Here is a 23,487-nt window from a genome sequence, read left to right as displayed (position 1 = left end):
GGGCCTCGAGGGAGTTCCCTTCTTTTGTCTCTTACAGGGAAATGTGTCTTGGATTTAGCACCCACTCACATAATTGAGGAGGATCTCATCTCCAAGTCTTTAATTTACTTACAGCTGCAAAGACCCTTTTTTCAAATAAAATTGCTGTCATAGGTTCTGATGTGGACATGTCTTTTTGTGGCCACCACCATTCAACACGGATGATGGTGTCTGGTGGAGTGGAGTGGTTGTTGGTCATCAGTTTGTCTTGCTAGGCTGCCCCTTTCCTGGCCCCTTGGCTGCAGAGAGCAGGTTTTTGTTGGGGCTTTTTGTCTGTCGGCATTTCCATGTTGCTGGCATCTTTTGCCCCCAAGTTTGGGATACACAAAACGAGAACCTTAAGAATGCACAGTATGGAGTTCCTTGAGTTTTGAGGTACCTTGGTCATCTGTCAGTCTTCTTATGTTTGTTTTATTATATTTTTTCCCATAGTTTTTAGTTTTTGTCAGCAGGAGAAGTGGGAAAATTATGCTACTGCATCTTCTCAGAAGCATAAATTCTGAAGCTATATAATAGATTTTAATATCAAAACAAAAATAAAACAGTAAGTAGGGATGAAGGGTAAATACATCTCTTCGGAGGGCTTTCCCTATAGAGGGGAACAGAGTAAGCATCTAGCTCCTCGGTTAAATATGAAAGATTTAGTTCAAGAAGTGAAATTTATTCAGTTATTGACAACAAACTATTGTGACAACTGTTGACAGTAACGTACTCACTGAGTTATCTCCTAAACAGGTTCAGAACTTTTCACACGTGTATGAATCAACCAGTGCCAGAACGGACAGTTTGTTCAGCTCTAATCAGTGTCCTGTGTCTTTCTCTCTCTTGGATTATTCCTTAACCTTAGTGGAGCACTTCCTTCATTTGCTGAGAAAGGGTGCCCAAGAGGTAAATTTTTTGAGATAGAAAGCTGAAAATCTCTTTATTCAATCCTACCTTTGACTGTGACTCATTAAGAATTCTAGGTTGGCGATCATTCCCTCTCAGAATTTGAATGCACCGCTCTGTGGTCTCCCAGGAAAACTAATGCCTTCCTGATGCCTGTTCATTTGTATGTTGTATGTTTTTCCTCTTTGGAAGACTGTAGTCCTCCTCTTTGGAAGACTCTTTATTCCAGCGGTCCCCTACCTTTTTGGCATCAGGGACTGGTTTCATGGAAAACAATTTTTCACAGACTGTCGGGAGCAGTGGTTTTGGGATGATTTAAGCATGTTATATTTTTTGTGCACTTTATTTCTATTATTCCACAAGCTGCACCTCAGATCATCATGTATTAGGTCCCAGAGGCTGGGGACCCCTGCTCTGTTGTCTTCCTAGTTTGTTTTTGGTATAACACTCAGCTATGTAGCTCATTTGACAGCTGAGCCTGTAGGGATATGAGTTTCTAATACCTGCTTTAAACCCACTAGATTATAAATTCCTTGAGTTTTTGTATCTTCTATAGCAAGTTATTCTCAACCCTGGCCTCACATTAGAATTTCCTGGAGAGCTTTTAAAAATAGCAGAAATTCTGATTCAATTGGTATTAGTGGAGCTCACTTTTTTTTTTTTTTTAAGAAATGAAATTATTATTATGAAGGCAGGTTTGGGAGTAACCACTCCAAAGTAACTAAAAGTAGTCTCCATGGTGATTTTTTTTTGATAAATCTAAATTTGTTCTCTTTGGAAGACTATCCTTTATTCTGAAATTTAAGTTTCTTGCTCTTTCTATACTGTGTCCTTCTATAAAATTAAAGTGACAGTAGACGTCAGGTTTGCTGGGTTTGTTTGTAAATCCTGTCTGACAAAATGTCAAAAAGTTTTTGAATATTTATTACTGGTCTATGAAATCCAAAAGTCTGGGATGTACTTCCTACCCAATATTTCCTGATATGTGGGTATCTGACAAGTACTTCTGAACTAAGAACAGTACTTTTCTTATAAGACAAAAAACCATATTCAGCAAAATAAAACTAATCTCTCACAAAAGCCTTTCTTTCATGGAATTTAATGTTGATTAAATGAAAAGTGACCTGTCACTTCATTAGTCTTACCTAAGGCAGTGTTAGAAAGCTTGCAGTTTTGTAGAGAATTAAGACTTGGTTAATGTAATCTCAGGAGACTTCTCCAGGATCTTAAAATATATAGCTTGTGGAAGGAGCAAGCATGTTATTTTTCCTTAGAGGTGGGAGCTGAGAGTTGACAAAACTGTAAGGTTGTAGGGAAGGAAATAGTGATAGATGTTAACCAAGAGCAGATTACTGTCCAGATCCCCTGTTGAAGGAGGCACTTTTTTTGTCTATTGCCATAGTTATTTTAAATGTATTTTTAATTGGAGGATAATTGCTTTCCAATATTGTGTTGGTTTCTGCCATATATCAACATGAATCAGCCATGGGTATACATATGTCCCCTCCCTCTTGAACCCCTCCCTCCCACCTCCCATCCTATTGAAGCAGGGATTTTGATCCCATTTTACAGTTGAAGAAACAAACTCAGAGTGGTCAAGTAACTGAGTTTCGGAGCTGCAAAGGCCCTGGAGTTGGCATTCAAATCCAGGTCTGCGGACTCTCAGTGCTTCTGCCACGCTCCTCTGTGTCCACACTGCCCTATGTCCCTGGGGCACCAATTTGAGATAAGACATTTAGCTTACTATCTTGGCTTACTAAAACATGAACGAATGTCACCCTCTGTGGCATTCATTAGCGTCTGCCTTCATCTTTGTATCCTCACACTTAACTAAGGCAAAGGCCATAATAAGTGCCCAAGAAGTATTTAAGGAATAAATAAGGCTCCGTGAGCCTAACTAATGGCATGGCAACCATGATCCTTTCCCTTCAGGGCCTCACCGAAGAGCCAGCTCCCTGCTTCCCAAAAAAGAGAAGTAGGGGTCATTTGGACAGAATCCACTCAGAAGAAAATCTCAGTTGAATTAGTGGAGAAAGGAGCTAAGATTTGTTGGATTCCTGTTACATTCTAGGCTCCTGTTCTAGGTGATTCATACGTTTGTCTCAAAATAGAAAAAGCTTTCATTCTGTGACCTGTGTAGCTTCATCGCTGCTTCTCTGGAGTAATGAGCAATAAGTCTAGCAAAGAGGTGCATGCTCATTTAGGGATAGGAGAAAGAAGTGACTTTAGTTTTGATCCATGAGAACTGGGAGAAGCCCTGAAACATGAGTCTTACTCAACTCATTCCCAGTGCTTGGCACAAGTCCTGGCACACATCCACAGACAAATTACAGGACGACTGAAGTGGGAGTGTGCTAGCAAAGCAGGTGGAAGCTATTTGGGTTCTGAAAAAGGATGGAGTAGCATGGACAGAAATATGATTCCAGGAGATGGTGCACCTGTAGGTGGCCACTGGTTGAAGCTTTTTGCCATGTGGGTGGATAGGATAGTAGTCAGAAATGGGAAAAGACAACAGATTAAATACAGTAGTTTGGGAGATACACACTCTGTTCTCTAAAACCAGCTTTATAATGTGATTCATCCATGTGACATTTAAATAACAATCTTGTCTTATACTTGAGTAAATTTTTACTTCTGTATAAAAACCAATCTTACACTTGTACAAATAGTACATACAAACAGAAGGTGCTCCAGAAATTGGATTGTAGACTGTGTATGGAGAACACCAGGGTGCATGGTGTGTACCATGCTGTACTCTGATACCCTACCTGGTTGGAGGGGAGACTGCATACATGAGAGATTAAGACTGAAAAGATAGTGAATTCCAATCAGGGAGGAAAAGTATATGATTTTTCTGCTGTCAACAACTCAGTTCAGTTGCTCAGTTGTGTCCAACTTTGTGATCCCATGGAATGCAGCACACTGGGCTTCCCTGTCCATCACCAACTCCTGGAGTTTACTCAAACTCATGTTTCCATCACATCGGTGATGCCATCCAACCATCTCATCCTCTGTTGTCCCCTTCTCCTCCCGCCTTCAATCTTTCCCAGCATCAGGGTCTTTTCCAGTGAGTCAGTTCTTCACATCAGGTGGTCAAAATATTGGTGTTTAGCTTCAGCATCAGTCCTTCCAATGAATATTCAGGACTGATCTCCTTTAGGATGGACCAGTTGAATCTCCATGCAGTCCAAGGGACTCTCTCAAGAGTCTTCTCCGACACCACAGTCCAAAAGCATCAATTCTTCAGCTCTCAGCTTTCTTTGTCCAACTTTCACATCCGTACATGACTACTGGAAAAAGCATGCTTTGACTAGACGGACCTTTGTTGGTAAATGGTGTCTCTGCTTTTTAATATGCTGTGTAGTTGGTCCTAACTTTTCTTCCAAGGAGCAAGTGTCTTTTAATTTCATGGCTGCAGTCACCATCTGCAGTGATTTTGAAGCCCCCCAAATTAAAGTCTCTCACTGTTTCCGTTGTTTCCTCATCTATTTGCCATGAAGTGATAGGACCAGATGCCGTGATCTCAGTTTTCTGAATGTTGCGTTTTAAGCCAACTTTTTCACTCTCCTCTTTCATCAAGAGGCTCTTTAATTCTTCGCTTTCTGCCATAAGGGTGGTGTCATCTGTGTATCTGAGGTTATTGACATTTCTCCCAGCAATCTTGATTCCAGCCTATGCTTCATCCAGCTCAGCATTTTGCATGATGTACTCTGCATGTAAGTTAAATAAGCAGGGTGACAATATACAGTCTTGACATACACCTTTCCCCATCTGGAACCAGTCTGTTGTTCCATGTCCAGTTCTGTTACTTGTTGACCTGCATACAGATTTCTCAGGAGGCAGGTCAGGTGGTCTGGTATTCCTGTCTCTCTAAGAATTTTCCAGTTTGTTGTGATCTACAGCCAACAGCTGGGACCCATCAATGATCCATTTTAATATGGTACTAGTATAGTTAATAAAACATGTATCTCTGCTTTTCTTGGAGCGACATACTATTTAGATTAACAAACAAAAAATACAATGTTCAGACTATTTTTTACAGCGCCTGTTTTACTTAATACCAATTGACTGTGTTCCAAATCTTTGTTAACTTATCTATTATACCTGGTTCTCAGTGAGAAACCATCCCTCTTCTGTTTTTTTCAAGTTTTTAAAATATAAGAACTACAGAAAACAGGTAGTACATTTAAAAACTGCAGTGAACAGCCTCCTTCCTACCTGTCCTTTCACCCAGCCATCTTCCCTGACAGCAGTTGCTTTTGTGTATCCATTGTCATATTCTTCAACCAAGCAAATATTGGTTACATATTCTTTAAAAATTTTGTTAAAAATGAAAGTATTCTAGAAACTTCTGTACCTTTCTAATCTGCTCAACAGTGGTCAGTTTGTCAATTTATATGTGCCCCAGTTTATCTGTCAGATTAAATTCCTAAAGATGAAATTGTTGGGGCAAAGGTTAAACGCATTATGATTTTAATGGAAAGTACCAAATGACTCTCTGTAGAGGTTGTACTACCTTACTTCCCCATCAGAAATGTCGTGAGTACCACTTCGCCGTTTTTTACCCGACAGTATTATCAGCAGTCTTTCATCTTTAGCAAGCTGAATCCACCTGTGTTCCTGCTCTCATTCTTTCCTTTTCTGGTCATGTGTGTCTTTGGTCTTCTCTGTGTCTTCCATAGTCTGCAGGCTCGACCTTCCTATCCACTCTCCCCAGTCTCTCTGCCTGTTTTCCTCTTTGAATGGCCCCATTTCCCGCATATTCATGATGAAACTTTTCCGACTCATTTTCCATTTATTAACATTAAACTCCTCAAACCTGTTTTCTGTTACTTTACCCTTGAAGTTGCTGTCTTAAACTCCTTTTCTGTTACAGGATGGCTTCCTTTATGAAACTCTTCTTCCTTGGCTTTGTCACTGCTGATTAACTTTTTCATACTGAAACACCATGATTTCTTCTTGGGCCCTTATCTCACCATAGGCAGAGTTCTGTTACTTAGTCGGGCATCTCACCTGGAGGACTCCCGCAGCACCCCTGTGCTTCTCCCTGTGGAAAGCTTCTCCCCTCCCAGATTCTTGGAGCCACGGCTGACCTATGACACAGACTGTTTTGTGTCGTGTCTGTGCAGTAAATCTCCAAATACTTCTTATTGCCTGAAATCCAAATGCTTAGTTAGCATGGCATATAAGGCTTTCAGTTTATGTAACAAATATCTGAACACCAAAGAAGACCATGAATCACTACTAAGGCCAGTGAGACTGACTCAGCAGTCTAATGAAAAGGAAGCAGGTGTTTAAAGAAACAGAGTGAGCTTTGGAACCAGAGGCTCTCAGCTCAAAGAACACACAACATGTATACAGGCAAGCTATTTCCTGTAAATAAACCGAGCACAGTGGAACTGTCAACACTTCAGGAACATTTTCTTCAATTCTTCTAAATTAATTTCAACTACTGACCTCACAGATTATTTTATTATATAATTATTATTTGTGTCTCACTATATGGTTTTTTGAAATCCAACATAAATTCTTTTTCATTCAAAAGAAAATGAAAAAACCAAAGGTGAATCAGCCTTAGGGCAATTAATATTGACATTACCCTAGACTATAAATTTTAAAATATTTTTTATGTGACAGTATAACATACTAGTTGCAACTGCTATTACTAGAACTAAAAGCAGGATTTCACATGTTCTCAACTTATTTGCTCTGATGGATATACTTTTTTGGATATTTCCTATCCTAGCCAAGCCAAAATTTTTGTGTATTAACAATGCATAATATAAGAAAAAACAAAACAATGCATCTTTTATATTATTGAACTTTATGTACAAAATCATTTGATTTCAAATAAACATTTAATGTAAAAACAAACGTTCTTTTAAACTGATTTTTTTTTTTACATCTACTGTACCATTCAAATGCTTTATCATCTTACATGATTTCTTCAAAATCTCTTATCAAGGGTACATATAGAAAAGCTTTTTTTTTTATAAATAGAAACAAAGGGATTTTTTCAGCTTTTATTATAAGATGACATAAAAAGTTTACTCAACAGAAGTAATTTCATTACTATTTGGGGGAGGGAATCACCAACTTTTTGTGCAAACAATGCTAGCCTTCTTTTAAGCATTAAGAGCATAACTGCTTAAGAAATGACATAAGCAATAATTCTACACCTACATCTCCCCTAAAATAATCTATTTTTTTTTTACATATGTGCACAGCTTTAGCAAATTAAAGCCCGAGAGAAATGCTCGAAATCCACTATGCAGAGGCATAATCAGAGTTTACTGTAACTCATCATTTGGAGAGCTTACCAATCAAGGAGTCTGTAATGAAAGCTGCAGTTTCCCTCTTTCCTATTTTTTTTCCAACACACAAAAAAAATCAATGACTAGGAACTTAATACTGGATGACAAATCACATCCACACTATCAGTTAAATAGCCTCACAGTTAAACACATCTTAAAGACCAATCAAATCAGTATTTACATTTTATAAATTTCTGAAGACACCATTAGAAAGCTTATATATCCCTTCATTAAACAAAATAGGGAACTGCATCTGATGGTGGTGGAATGAAATTAAAAAAATTAAAAATACCTGTATTTACAGCAGCATTGATCCTTTATAAATAAAGAATATGAAAATGCAATTATCTTTAAGGATAATAAAAAATTGAGGTGATGTTACTCAACCACAGTGCTTGGAGTTGGACTAAAAATCTATTGGTGCTTGTTAATGTGCCAGTAGTGAAACCACTTTCTGTTGGAGAAAATCCAACTGTAAATATGTGCATGAGACACATATAACACAGGGCAAAATTGCTCACAACGATTCAAGTCAGCTTATCTGTATTGGATATTCTAATCATGAAATACATTACGAAGACATCCTTGCAAAGAAAAAAAAAAGTTACAACATTTTCTGGTTCATTTTTATAGAACATTTCCTCCCTCAAAAGTGGCATCTTAAAAATCTTAAACTCGTTCTTCCCTTGGTTTACAATCCTAATGAACAGATGTGGACAGCTGAATCTTCCATGTGATTACCTAATTGGGAAAGAAGAAAAAAAAAAATAGCAAAATGTTCAAGTTTAAAAAAATATACTGGGTGAGCAATGCACTAAAATTATCCACATAAAAACAAATGGATGGTCAGTAACCTTAGAAGCCAACATTGACATTTCACCGACAAAAATGTGAAAAATTAACATGTTCTCAAACAGGCGTAAGATGAAGAAGTGCTATTTTTAAATTGTAAAATGAACTCACATAATGTAAAATACCTTATGTTGTAATTTTTCACTCCAAATTGATAAATGATTTCAAAGTCAAGGATTAAGGTCTGATTGCAAACAGTACTGCAACATAATTTCACAAAAATCTTCAGATTCTAAAAAAGGGAATCACATTCTAATTTTCCCTCCCCAAGAAAATGTCTCACAATTACAAAGTAGAAAAACAGCCAGTCACAAATGCAAAAAAAAAACCAAAACCCCAACACATTATAAATATGAAATAATTTCTAGATTATCAATTCAGTATATTTCATAAGACAATTGTTGAAGTTAAAAATACTTTAAGGTATTGCTTTTCATGCTCCAACTTGAGAATGTTTTAATGACATCAATAAAACTGATATGCGGGTAATGCTGCATACTGAAGTGAAGTAGAACCCTGATTAAAAATATCCTTGTTGAAATCATTTACTTCATCTGACAGTGCCTGTTTGGAACCTATGATTAAAAACACAAACAGAACTCTTCCTAGAGGCTGAATTCCCTAGAATGAAATTTCAGTGTTTGTCCATAACGTGGGGTTAAGCCTTTTCAGAGTTTTTGTTTTTTGCTCTGTTTTGAAACCCCTGAGACACCATCTGTTTCCAAAGCTTTCTCTTTTGAGTTAATTTCACTAAATCCATTTGCTGTCCCATTTTGTTCTTCAGTGACTTCTTCATTTGCAGGGGAAGCAGATTCTCCTTTTTCTAATTTTTGTTGCATTTCACGGAGCTTGGTAACAGCTTTATCTATTGACATTATGCTAATAAGATTAAAGTCATGCATGCTGACTAGATGAAGCATGAAGTTTCGACATAAATTCTTCTTAATTATTTTCTGTCCATAGTTTTCTACAAACAGCATACAGGCATGATTCATTTGATTGTCAGCAATAAACCTATTTAACAAAAACACAAACACATCAACAATAATACAAAGTATTTCTGTCAAAGGCCACAGTGATAACTATTATAGGACAATAAGGCTATATCTAGGTAAGTGATGATTTAACTAGTAAAACTATAGTGAATCTGAGATTGAACTTACCATTTTAAGAAAATTTAAAGAGGTTTAATTTAACCAGAGCTTAAACAGATGTCATTTCTGCTTTTCCTAATGAAATTAGGAAATTAGCAGTTGAAAGTGTAAAATATCTTCTCTTGCCACTCCACTTTCATTAAGTGTATAACACTATTCTCTCAGTTTCCTATTTCAGAAGCAGTGTTTCTACACACTTTCGGTTCATGGTAAACTTTTGAAAAAATGAAGATGTCACAACAATTGTGGTATAGGGTGACTGTTTTGGTGGAAGGCAAGGAATAAAATCTTAAAGAACCAAATTAAACCAAATAGGAGATGGATGTTCTATTACCCACTGACACTCAAAACAGAATCTGTAAAATGTAAAAGCCTGATTGCAGATCTGAAAAAATACAAAGAGTTTACCAACTACCTGACACTTTGTAATGCCAGTTTATAGTGAACCTAGTAGTTCTTATGCTGACAGATTTGGATCAGGAATTAAAATATAACTCAATTAAGTAATTTGACTAAAATTCTATCTTGAAACTGGCATACTGGGACAAAAGGAGAAAGAGATTACAGCCAAGCCTCCACATATATATTTACTCATAACTGAGTTTTAATGACTAGACCAGGGATGAGGCAAACATTTTCTGTAAAAGGTTAAACAGTAAGGATTTTAGGCTTTGCAAGCCATACGTGGGCTTTCCAGGTGGCGCTAGTGGTAAAGACCTCCTGCCAATGCAGGAGACATAAGAGATGCGAGTTTGATCCTTAGGTTGGAAAGATCCCCTGGAGGAGGGCATGGCAACCCACACCAGTATTCTTGCCTGGAGAATCCCATGGACAGAGGAGCCTGGTGGGCTACAGTCCGTAGAGTCACAAAGAGTTGGACACAACTGAAACGAATTAGCAAGCCATATGTAATCTCTATTGTCTTCCTCTTTGATTTTTTACAATCCACTAAAAATGTGAAGACTATTCTTAGCTCAAGGCAGTTTACAAAAAAAAAGGCTATAAGCGATGCACCCAGTCATCTGAACTAGAACTTAAAACACTTGAAGTTCTCCATTCCCCAAGAATAAAGAAAAAAAGCGCTCCTTCCCATTTATTTCACTTAACCTTTATTTTTTTATTTTTATTTTTTAAAAAAATATGGAATGCTCCACGAATTTGAGTGTCATCCTTGCGCAGGGGCCATGCTAATCTTCTCTGTATCGTTCCAATTTTAGTATACGTGCTGCCGAAGCGAGCACTCACTTAACCTTTAAAGGAAAAAACCTTAGATGCACGTGCTATAAAAGAAAGCCTATTTGAGGGTCTAACACTAACGAAGGTAGAGAAGAATCTATGTACTGACAGGTAAATAGTTCACATAAGGAAGCAGATGTACAGGAAAAACAATGCTTCAGCCCCAAAGGCACAAGAAATTAGGATTGTTCTACCCTCAGCTTTATGAAATGGTAGTAAGATATAAGAAAAGTTAGTTGTTTATATTTTATTCTGAATAATAAAGCAGTTAAAAATTTTGTTAATAATTGTGTTAGTGGTTTTCAGGATTTCCATGTGTGTAGCACACGGTGTATTATTTATGTATTCCCTAGCAATAAAAGGAATAAAAGCTGGGTTATTAAAAAACATTAACTAAAAACCTGCTGTTAGATGGAGCTAGCACCTTACTTAAACATTCTCTGAAGATAACCATTTTTCTAATAGCTAAATTAGGATATTCAGGACAAATTATACCTAAATTTTAAGTAAGATCCTAACACAGATTTACAGAATGTGAAGCAACAAAAAGAACATAAAGGAAATGGAGTATTTAAATCTAGAAACACCCTACCCATGCTTCATGACATGGAGATTCCATAGTTTCATCACTTCTTTCTCTCCTTCATTAACATCAGAAAATTCCTCAATTTGCTTTTAGAAAAAAAGAGGGAAAAAAAATCTATTAGATGCAGAATAAATATAATTGATATTTCTAAGAAAAATTGTGAGAATGTTAAAAACAGAATTTTTTGTGACTAAAAATACTATGACTTCTTTATATAGCAAAGCAGCAATGTTTCCAACATCTATTTAAGTGGTAATTTTAAAAGGGAAATTCTTAGTTATGAAATAGTTGCCTTTAAATAAAATGAAAAAACACAAAATCACAAGAAGAAAACCTGTATTTCCTTTAGTTTGCAACTATTAAAATGACAATTACAAAAATTGTAGGTTCCTGAATTCCTTAATTTAAAAAAATGCTCCTTAACATTAAATCAAAAATTTAATTCATATTAAAGTTATTAGTTTTCTAACAAAATCATTTCATCATAAAACTGTAAAATCATTGTCAATAATGATGATGATGGTAATAGCAACAAAACAGTAATAATTACGGTAATGGTTTTTTCTCTTAGCCATTCAGGGTCTTTTTCATCTTCACTATCTACTTCCATTTCTTGTGGACGGAGTGGTAAACAAGTATCACTATGGAAATATAGGCGGTTGTGTCCACTGCTATATGTTCGCTGCTGTTCCACTTCTCCATCTTCAGATTCAAGAAATTCAGACATACTTGCTTTTGTTCTTTTTGGCCTAATGAAAAGAAATGTTGATGTAATATTAAGTAACAGAGAGGGCTCACACTACTCAGTGTTCATTCCTTTCTTACAGAGGTTTCTACCTAGGCATGCACACAGAAATTTCTACTGGGAGACACTTTAATCCCCCTATAACCACTAGAGCAGTAGCCACATTAACACAGGAAAAAGCTGTGAGGAGGAAGTGAAAAAACCGCTGTAACAACAGGGGCCAGGGAGGGTTACAAAGCAGTATACCACCCCAGAGACTTAGTTAACACTGAAATAAGAACTGCCACCTCAATAGTAGTTTTGACTGGCTTCCCTTTATTCCTCAAACATCAATAAAGTCAGAGAATAAACTTTTGCCACATGACCTTTTTACCTACCTGCACACAAGAATGTGTGTGATAGGTGTTCTCTTTACTGGTCCATTGCGACTAAATGCAAATCCAGGTTGGCGATGAATATCCTGAGGATTTCCTGCGTAGGAGCCATCATAACACTCGTTGATAGAAACATCTATCCTAGCACCTTTTGGATGATACTGTAACAAAAATAGCAAGGTGATTAGAAAAATAAAGTATTAATTATCCTACCTTAAATACCTATTCTTCCAACTTAAATTAATTAAAGCGTACTTGTGCGTTCTTAAATGTTTTGAAAACTAAAATAAGCCAGGCATACCAGCATGGTGAACAGGAAGCCAAAAGATCTGGAGTCAAAAAGATCCGTGTTAATATCCTGGCTGTGCCATTTACTGGCTTGGTAACTGTACAAATTATTTCTTGTCTGAGCAAGGATAAGGAAATTACCACGTAAATCAAAGAGCTGGGGTGAGGATTATGTGTCATTACAGGTGCACTGTGCAAATATACACAAACACTGAATCATTCACCATAATTCATCCATAAACAATCCATTCAATGTAGAAACTTTGGCATTCTGCACAAAGTACAATTTCTGAAAGCCAAATTGTATCGTAAGGTATAGTAGTGAAAAAAATGAAAAGCTACTTACAACATAATTGAAGATAAATCTGCTATGGCAGAGTTTAAGATGTTTAAGTAAGCTATAAAGTTTGCGGCAGTTCAGGGTGCACCAAGGGCAATGTAGGTCATCTCTTGCTTCAGTTTGTTGTCTTGTATTGTTGTTATAAAGGAACTTTAAAGATAACAAAAAACAAAAAGAACAGCACATCTCCAACTTACATGTCTCAAGATATTTTGTTTCAATATCAACTTGAAACATAATTAAAACAATATAAAAGGAAAATAAAGTCAGAGGCATTCTTTTTATTTAAATATGCCAAAGTATTTCAGATAGATAGAATGTGCAAAACAAATGTATCTCATGATTACTTAAAAAAAGAAGGGTCAGCTATGTTTACCTGATAAAATATTCTTAATTTTTGTCGGTTTTCATTTGAAGTATCTTTTTCTTTTCTTGTTTGCAGATCTGTAGTCAATGATTCTTTAACAGCTGAAAACATATACTTTTAATGAAAATACTTGCTTCTAAAAAGTGAAATAATATCTGCTGTGAACATAATTAATAAAGATTTCACAAAATTCTTCTTGTGGCATTTAATACAATGTTTGTTCTCACCCTCCACTGATTTCAGGGGAACAATCCCTTTATCAGCAACCTAACCAGATACTAAGGTCTTTACTGGTAGGATCCCTTTTTTCCCCCCATTAAAATGTCCTAAAGCATTAGGACACCTATCATGTTCTAAAACACCTAAAACTAACCCCATGTAGCTATGCGCAGTCACTGGACTGCTTTAAGCACCCCGAGACCAGAGGAAGGTTCTGATTGGTCTCTGTATTCCCAATGCACACCAGTGAGCAGACATCCACTAAATACTGGTTTAACAGAAATTAAATGAAAATGATTGCAATAATATCATTCCAAATCCAAAACATAATCATTATTAATAATTTTGGTGTATTATTTTACTGACTTAAAAATGAAAATTTGTATTTCTCCTGACATAAGTAATCATTTCATATGTACAACTTTGTAAAAATCTTTTCTTCTCAGTTTCTTGAAAACTCTTTTACTAGTATTTGGCCACAGAACACTTTGAGAAGTGCCCAGACTACTATTTCCTTGGAAAATCTTTCCCCTGACATGGGTCATTTCTTACATCTCCTGAAACTGACTCTAACTATGTGACTTGCACACAGCTAATGGACGGACTTGAGTGGTATATGTCAAAGACAGCTCCCTTCTGCCTTCTTAAGCAGTCTTAGATAAAAACACATGGATACTCTCAGGTCAAGGACAGTGTTCTCATCAAGCAGATAAAAAATGAAAGAATGCTGCAACCTGGGCCTTAACCCAACAGAGCTAACTGCTACAATTTGTAAGTGTTTCTCCTCTTAAAAATTTACTACAAAATTTAACCTGATGAAATTCAGGTTATAATAATCCTCTTCCAGTCCCCAAACTGTTCAAATATTCTTCAATGGTTAAGTCAGTTCTATAACATAAACAAATTTCTACGTAAATTTGAAAAAGCACATAGTTCCAAAGCCCTTTATAAGTGCAATTCCAAACTACAAAGCTCTGAAAACCAATCATTTCCTCATGAGTTTGGGACAAATTTATTTAATGGAAAAACTTATCCTAAACTGACATAAAGCTATCTATAGACCTCATATGAAGATAGTATGTAATATATGGCATGTATACTACATATTATACCATGATTCTAAAATTAAAAAAATAAAATTTAAAAAGTAAAAAATCTCCAAAATTCCCACATACCTCTAGTGAATAAAGTACTGTTGATTAGCACTTCATCACAAAACTTTAGGAGAACCATAATTTACTCATAATGTGTCTAGTAAGTCAAACAATATTTCCAAAGATTACTAGAGCAAAAGATAAATTAATCTAAAACCTAAGTCCTAACTCTACAAAGCATTATTTTGACAGCAAAGTCTTCATACCAATAGTTTGAGTAGGTTTTACTGAACCAGGCTTATTTTCTTGATGGAGACTCTCTGAATTTCTAGTGGCAAGAGGTTTGGCGATAGGAGCAGTAGATTTATCATTGGTCTCTCCTGTCCAACGAAGAGTGAACTGCAACGTAGGTCCCTGAGAAAATGTTTCAAATGGAGGCAGTCTCTAAAAAAGAAAAAACATGGAAACAGTGAAGATCCCAAAAAATGAATTGAGAGAAATTGTAGGAGTAAAAAAAAAAACATTTATTATGACATTAATGTGGAATTGACTTCAATCAACAGATTTTTCCTTTAAAAACCCCCAAATGCCTACATGGATAGCCAGGGAAATAATAAATGTATGGCGCAGTAAAGACTGTATATAGTACTACAGAGCTCAGACTGGCAATTGCTAAACTGGTTCCCCATACAAACACTGGCCCAATACAGCCAGATTTTCATTTTTCTAAGTTCTCATGAAAAATACTCCCATTTTTATTTGCTGGTAACTAACAAATTAAAAAAAAAAACACACAAAAACTGGTACCCAAAGCCTGCCAGTCTGCGACTTCTCTAACAACGACCAATTGCTTTTGACTGAATTGAATGGTTTTAGCAATGAATAATTTTTGACTTCTCAGCTTCACTAACAACTGCCCTTGCTTCTCTGAATTTTAGGACACTGAAGCTTTCCTCCTCCACATCCAATCACTTACAAAACCACTCTTCGCTTGGTCTCCTTAATTAATTCCTAGCTAACATTTAGCCACAAGCCCCAATCTCTCACCTATCCTCAAGGATTTACCTATTAGATTATTCCCAAATTGCTTCTCCCTTCTTTACACTTAAGAGCTCTAAACATTGTTACTTGGATATCCAGGTCATCCTGAACTAAAATATGTTTAGACATGAATCTATTATCTTTTCTTCTCAAGTACACTTATTTTTGTCCCAAGCATTATCATTCTACTAGTGTTCTTGCCTGGAGAATCCCAGGGACAGGGGAGCCTGGTGGGCTGCTGTCTATGGGTCACACAGAGTCGGACACGACTGAAGCGACTTAGCAGCAGCAGCAGCAGCAGTGACCCTAAACTAAATATTTCAGAATTACATTTGAAACCTATTCTTGCTATTCGCATATAATTATCACATGTAGATTCTACTAGAGAATCTTAGTATTCTCTAGTAGAATACTACTAGAGAGCAGTATCCCAGCTGCTCTCTCTGCTTCTATTTCTTACTTCTCAATCCATATTCAGGAGACCAAGTAATTGTTGTCAAAGATGCTTTCATGCTATTCCTTTTGATAGAAATCTTCAATGATTTTCTCTTTTACTGCCACACAGTCTAATCTCCTTCTACATCTTTATTACAAATAATCCTTTTAAAACTATAATTTTAGACAGCAGTGAAGTGAAAGGGTACTCATATAAACCAATTCTGACATAGTGAGTCCATATCTAGGAATTTATCTTGTAAAAATACTTGCAATGCAAAAAGATACATGTACAACTGAGTACAAGTATACTCAACAACATTTGTTAAAATGTTAAAAAAATTAAAATAATCGAATTATCAACTTAAGTGACATTAGTTTAGCAATTTATGGGACATTTACTTAAAAGAGTAACATAGAGCTGTTAAAAAGAAGCAAATCTATATGACCTGACTTAAAAGGATACCTCAATTTCTTGGGAAAACCCCCAAGCTCATATATTAGTTCAATTCAGTTGCTCAGTTGTGTCCAACTCTTTGCAACCCCATGGACTGCAGCATGCATATAAACTCATACTCGTTATATGATATAATAATTCTATTTTCTCATGAAGAAACTTAAACTTTAAAAAAGAAATTTAATATTGTCTCAATTTCTTGGAAAAACAACAATCCTATTTTCTCAAGGATAAATTTATAGACTTTAAAAATTTTGAAACATAAAAATACCAAATACCTGCAGAAAATTCAAGCACTGTAGATACATATAAATAAAAATTATTTAAAATCCCATCACCTGACGGTAACCACTATTATGCTTAATTTTAGAAAAGGTGGTTGTATGTGTTATTATGTAAAAATTGAATATCATGGAAATCTTGTCAAAATATTGCCCTTTTTAATGGCTATCATTTTAAGAGTTAAGGTGTTTCCAATTTTTCACTATTTAAAAATTTCAGGCAAGACTTGTTACCTAGATCTTTTCAGTTATCTAGTTACTACCTTGTGACAAAATTGTAAAATGTAAACTGTTATATCAAATTGTTAATGACTATATACACAATTAAAATTTTCATTTGTCAGTCTCCCCTCCAGTAAAGTTATATCAACTTATTCTTAACTTAAAGCATTCTATGAGAATATATGTCCTCACATCTCCAGCTAGAAACTGTCAACCTCTTTTAACTGTTGTCAAACTAGTAATCAAAAGCTAGTAATCTCTGATCTTGTTTGTCTTTGAATACTAGTAAAGTTGAGTATCTTTTTAAAAAGCTTACTAGTCATCTGTATCTGTTGCTTTAAGACCTGTCAGACTGTTCTTTATCCATTTTTCCTAATTAGATTGCTTATCTTTTTTTTATAGATTGCTTATCTTTTTTATTAATTGCAATTCATATTAGCCTTCTGTATGTTACAAATATTTGGCCCAGTCCATCATTTGGTTTTAACTTAAGATTTTTAAAATATAGAAACGATTCGTTTTAATTAGTTGTTATTTTATGCTTTCTAGCTTTTGTATCACACCTAGAAGGGCTTTCCTAATAGCAAGATTATATTAATATTCACCTGTCTTTTCTGAAGCTACGTAGTGTTAATTTTTACATTTACATTCATGAGCCTCCTGGAATTTATTAGGTCTAAATTTACTTCCAGAAGGCTAGAGAGCAATTCTGTCACACAGATAATGAATGGTTTATCTTTCCCACACAGATGTAATACCAATTTTATCACAGACTAAACTCAAAACTATTTCAAGATTATGCTTCAGTGAAGTTCTGGTCTATTCCTATACTTGTACCATAAATTTAAGTTCTTTTATTGTTATCTGGAAAGTAAAGGTTCTCAGAAAACTTTTCCGTAATTTTCCGTAGTACTATTACACACTGTTTTAGGTTAACTTTAGACTAATTTTAAGGCTTAAGAAAAAAAAAATCCTTTCAGGATTTCGCTTGTGCTGCTACACTGATCTAATATATTTAGAAACAAATGACACTGGTTCTGTTGTCTGCCTATCCAAGAAATGTACGTATGCCTATTTTTAAGTCTCTTAAAAGTTATTTTAAGCCTGCTTCATCTAAGATTTGAAGATTTCCTGATAAGTTTATTATTAGTCAGATGTTACCTGCTGTTACTATGAATGGGATTTAAAATATCAGTTAACATTTTTTTTTTTTAATTTTTTATTTTTCAGTGGGTTTTGTCATACATTGAATCAGTTAACATTTATTGAGCACTTATTTTATGCCAGGCACGGTGCTAAGCATCTTTCATTAATTATTTCATTTAATTCATCAATTCTATGCCTTGCTTTACAGATGAGAAAACTGAGACATACAGGATTAAGTAACTTGCCAGATGCCACATAGCTACGAGTGGAGATTTGAACCTGGTGGTCTGGCTCCAAGGATGATGCCTTCCATTAAATACTCTGACTAGATAATTTTGATTTGTGTTTTTCAAGGTAATAAAAAAAAAAAGGACTCTTCCTTCCAATGTGAATTCCTTTCAACGTGAATTTGCATTCGGGGGAAAAAACATCAATCAGAAATGGGAGTTTATAACTATAACGTGCTCAGTCTTCTGAGTAGTCCATACCTTCCCATCAAGAATAGTCTCCCATGTTGCTCTTTTCTTGCTTATTGGACATTCTTCCATTTCCTGCATGGCTACTTCATATTCCCCATCTAAAAGCTGTAAGCGCCTGTTAGACAAACACATACACTTTAAAGTAACCTGAGTATTATTGTAAGTACACAAACTCTACATCTTTAGATTTATATTCAAAAGCATTTATTAAATTTATAAGCTAGCTTACATTTACAACAAGGTTTAAAAATATACCTACACTCCATTCCTGGCCAAAAATTTTTTTTAATGATTTGTACTAATAACTATTACTAGAGAATTATTTCATTACTGTAGCTACTCAGATTTAACTTTAAACATTTAAAGTATAATATGCTTATGGTCTTAAAACTTAGTAAGTTTTAAATATTAAGTATAAAGCATGTGTGCAGGCTTTATACTTTTAGAAATGAAATAACAACAGTGTTTTAATACTTGCCTTAGGGAGCCACTAAGAATTATGTCTGTTATCTTTACTTATTGTAAATACTTGAACTAGAATTCTTGAGTCAGCAAACTGATGATTATAATGACAAATTGGATAATTGTAAGATCCTAAGGGGGCACCTGGCACATATAGGTGCTCAATAAACATTTCACAGGTGAATGAATATGTAGAATACTGGTTGAATCAAAGAATCAATTAAATTAAACCCATACTCACAGTACAGTTTTAATGTGTGTGTACATATTGGTGTGTGTATAGTTTTTTATTTTTTCCATACCATTAAACACTGGTAGCACTACTAACCTAAATACCATTCTCCAACCATACCCAATAATTAACTGTATATCAAGAATCTGGCATCTCCTCATCAGTCTTACAGAAATTCTCTTAGGTGATATTATTAGCTGACATTTATTGAGTGCTTACTATGTGCCAGGCCCTATTTTAAAGACTGTATTTACATGGTTCATTTAATCTTCCCAACAACTCTATGAAGTAGACGCTATTACTCCACTGTTCAGAAGAGGAAACGGGGGCATAGACAGGGTTAAATAACTTGCTTTAAGATGACACAGTGAGTAGCCAGAGCTAGCAATACAATACAGATAGTTTGGCTCTAAAGTTTGATTTAATAGCAAATGATTTCAAGAACTTAAGGATTATCTTTATGTTGTGTTACTTCAATTTTTTCTACTTCAATACATCAGCTTAATATTTTTTAAAGCTGATTTTATTAGCTTGAATAGATGTTAATGTTCTTCTAAAATGGAAAGGAGCTCTCCTCACATGTTTACCTGGCTGCATAACATTGTTTCATGGTTGTACATTTGATGGCTACAATCCAATTTACTCTCCTATTTGTAATGTATGAAGAGTCCCTTTTCCCCCACAGCCTTATCAACGGCACTTGATGAGGCTTTTACCAAGTTTTTTGATATCTGTGAAATATGTTAAGTGAAAAAAATGACATCTCAATGCACTTTTATATTCAGATGTTTTACCTTTTAGTTGTTTAAAAACCATATATACTTTCTTTTCTTATAAATATTTTCATGATATCCCTTCCTCATTCTTCTATTGATCTGTTGTGTTTTCCTTTTTACTTAATATGATCTGTATATATTAGAGGAATGAGGTATCCATTGATATCTACATATTGTGAATTCAAATTAATTTTCTTCTGACTTGTCATTTTTATTTCAACTTGGCTTATGATGGTGTTTTTGTTTTCAAAAGGAAAGGAAAGTGAAGTCGTTCAGTCGTGTCTGACTCTTTGCGACCCCATGGACTGCAGCCTCCCAGGCTCCTCCGTCAATGGGATTTTCCAGGCAAGAGTACTGGAGTGGGTTGCCATTTCCTTCTCCAGGGGATCTTCCCAACTCAGGGATTGAACCCAGGTCTCCCTCATTGCAGGTGGATGCTTTACCCTTTAAGCCTCCAGGGAAGCCCATTTTTTAAAAGAAGTTTTTTATTTTGCTCCATATTCATATTTTTCGATATGGCTTTTGAATTTTACTCTTTAAGGGGACTTTTACTTCTCAGAGATTATAAAACGAATTTTTAAACATCTAATCCCCAGATCTTGGCTGGCAAATACTTTTCCTTTACTAAAAGGAACCATGACTCTGAAGAAAGAGCCAATTCCAGAGGAGAGGTAGGAAAAGAAGAATGTAAAGCCTGGAATATCTAGAATACTCCAGAAAACAAAGAAATAAATAAAAATAAGTCAAAGGGACTTACGAACCTGCTTAGAGCTTCAGAGCTCCTCCTGACCAAATTTAGGATAATTTGAACATTAAAATAGCAACAGAAATAGATTAAAACAGACTGAATAGGGGACTTTCCTGGTGGTCCAGTGGTTAAGACTCTGTGCTCCCAAAGCAGGGGGTACAGGTTCAATCCCTGGTTGGGGAACTAGATCCCACGTGCTGCAATGAAAGCTCCCACACAGGGCAAGTAAGACCGGGCACAACTAAATAAAATAAGTAAACCTTTAAAAAAATAAAACAGACTGAATAAAAGTAGAATTCATTAATCCATACTTGGTACTATTACAATGGAGAAATATGAATACCACTTTAACCAAGTGATCAAACCAAATATCAGCTGTGTCTGTGATATGCACAAAGTACACATCATCAATTAGTGTTCCTACCCAAAATGTTTAACCGGAATCTAAACACGAAACAATCACAGAAGTCCAAAATGGAATACATTCTGCAAAACTACAGGCCTGTACTTAAAGTGTCACAGAAGGAAAAAAAAGTGGGGGGTGGGGACTGGAAAACCATTCCAAATTGAAGGAGACTGAATATATACCACAATGGACAACTAGCTACAGAGCACAATCCTTGACTACGGCGAGGAGGGAACAGAAAAGTACATTACCGAGGCAACTGGGGAGAGAGTACTGTATTTTTGTCTCATGTTAACTTTTCTGCATATGGAAGATGTATTGTGGTTATGGAGGTTAATGTCCTTGCTCTCAGGAGATCTGGGCTAAGTTTAGGAATAAGAAATGGAATCAAGTGTCATGATCTAACCCTCAAATGGTTTATCACAAAAATACTCATGAATAAAGCACATGTGGTAAAATGTCAACAAACTATGAATCTAGGTGAAGGGTACATGGGTATTAACTACCTGCATTTTTCCTTCAACTTTTTTAAGTTTGAAAATTTCCAAAATTTAAGTTGGGAGAAAATTATTCTATGATTTCCTCTTGGTACTTTTTTAAAAAGCAGTTTTCTATGTATACCTATAGCTGATTAATGTTGATGTATGGTGGAAACCAATACAATATTTTAAAGTTATTATCTTTCAATTAAAAATAAAATTTTTAAAAAGGCCGTTTTTAAAAAATATACAAGGAATATGTTAACATATGTAAGGTAGAAAGAATTTTTCAAAGAATATAATGTACCCTTCCTCCTACACTGCCTAAAATAGAACATTTACTAACATTGATGAAGTCCAGTGTACGACATTATAATTGCTTTTCCCACAGACATAACCCCTTTCAAATTTCTAACTTCAGAGAAAATAATGTCACTAAGTGACAGATTCAAAGACAATATGGTAGCAAAATCAATGTCTCTATTCCTAATCACCTTTGCTTTCCCATTAAAAGCCCCGAAACTTTCTTTACCCTGGTAGCTAGTAACCGGATAATATCAAGGCAATAATCTACTTTTTAAAGAGCATGAGAAATGCACTAGTTGGCTTGGCTTTCTCCTATCCCTGACTGACAGTGAACTGTGTTCACTGCCAGTGAGCACCTCAGGACAAGAAATCATGGCATATTCCAGGTTTCATCCTCTAATCGTATCAAGAAAGAATACTGCATGTGCTTCCCAGAGGTTCTTCACTGGCACTAGGTGCTTAATTCCCAAGTGAAAACTGCAGGAATGATTATAAATCCAAGTGTTCCTTTCTACCCTGTGTCAAATGCACACAGAGCCACACAATGATGGTAACACAAAATTTTCTTAACTCTAGGTAAATACATAATCTCAATATTTGCATGAAGTCCACTTCATTCAGGTCTCTGCTCAAATATGACCTTCTCCCGGAGGCTTTCTCTATAAAACCACCACTTATTCTCTATTTTTCTTCACAGCATTCTAAGTATATTAGCTGATATAATTTTGGGGAGTGTACCTGTTTCCTCTACTAGAATTAAGCTCCATGAGGGCAGGGGTTTTGCTGCCTCCTCATGGGCGAAAACAGTATCTAACAAAAAAGTAGACACTGAGAAAATACTTGCTGAATAAACAATCTTAACTGAACATTCAAACAACTCATCTGTGTTTATTGCTTTCTATGTGATAAAGAGAAAAGTTTAGTAATTGCAAATTTGTTTTTTCATCCATAAGAATAAAGAGAAAGGCAAAGAAACAGTATCACCACTATATTCTGCTTCAAAATAAAAACAATTCTAAAACATGGGAGCCTTGCCTGTCCATCAACATTACCTGTTTTTATCAAATACTGTCATTTGTGCAACAAACGTTTTTTCCCCATCTTCACGATTTCGTTTTCTTCTAGCTGGAAGTTCTTCATTGACATCTGAATTTGATAAACATGACTCATGAATCAAGTATTCAAGCAAATACACCATATTTATGACGTTTGGACCCTTCACATAACACACTCTATCCCAAATGAGGCACAGGAAGTTGCAATACCCAGACTTACACCCTTCAATTTATGTTTTTACCTTATGTGTATGTTCTTACTTTTTAATATTCATTGACATTATTAACCCCACATTTTTGCAGATATTAGTTTCTATTCAGAATGATCTTCCCTGCTAGGCAAGGAGAAAAAATTCCTCCTCTTTCATGGTTATTTTCCAAGAACTTCAAAGAATGCCTCAAGACTCAAAAGATTATTTTTGTCAAGGTAGTTCTCCACTAACCTTCAGAAATACCTCTATTAAAA

The 23,487-nt window shown here is 35.4% G+C and overlaps 1 protein-coding gene and 1 non-coding gene across 3 annotated transcripts in view; both read right to left on the bottom strand.

Moving 5' to 3' along the window:
* Positions 1-1,726: 1,726 nt before the first annotated feature.
* SUZ12 (SUZ12 polycomb repressive complex 2 subunit) overlaps positions 1,727-23,487 on the bottom strand; it is a 43,433-nt gene continuing 21,672 nt past the window's right edge. Inside the window, exons 7-15 of one of the 2 annotated variants that reach the window (XM_065910811.1) lie at positions 23,019-23,112; positions 18,567-18,672; positions 14,763-14,940; positions 13,193-13,284; positions 12,823-12,966; positions 12,192-12,349; positions 11,620-11,818; positions 11,076-11,155; positions 1,727-9,107 (exon numbers count right to left, since the gene is read on the bottom strand). In XM_065910811.1, the coding sequence (XP_065766883.1) occupies positions 8,762-9,107; positions 11,076-11,155; positions 11,620-11,818; positions 12,192-12,349; positions 12,823-12,966; positions 13,193-13,284; positions 14,763-14,940; positions 18,567-18,672; positions 23,019-23,112 (1,397 nt within the window). In that variant the 3' untranslated portion in view covers positions 1,727-8,761. The remainder of the gene's footprint in view (positions 9,108-11,075; positions 11,156-11,619; positions 11,819-12,191; positions 12,350-12,822; positions 12,967-13,192; positions 13,285-14,762; positions 14,941-18,566; positions 18,673-23,018; positions 23,113-23,487) is intronic. The other variant, XM_065910810.1, reaches the window with a different exon arrangement.
* On the bottom strand, positions 10,382-10,488 carry LOC136150355 (U6 spliceosomal RNA). The gene has a single exon (XR_010659790.1). It is a non-coding gene; the product is annotated as a U6 spliceosomal RNA (small nuclear RNA).

This window comes from Muntiacus reevesi, chromosome 18 (genome assembly GCF_963930625.1).
Source record: "Muntiacus reevesi chromosome 18, mMunRee1.1, whole genome shotgun sequence".
Taxonomy (NCBI): Eukaryota; Metazoa; Chordata; class Mammalia; order Artiodactyla; family Cervidae; genus Muntiacus; species Muntiacus reevesi.
This window is presented reverse-complemented; position numbering and strand designations above follow the sequence as displayed.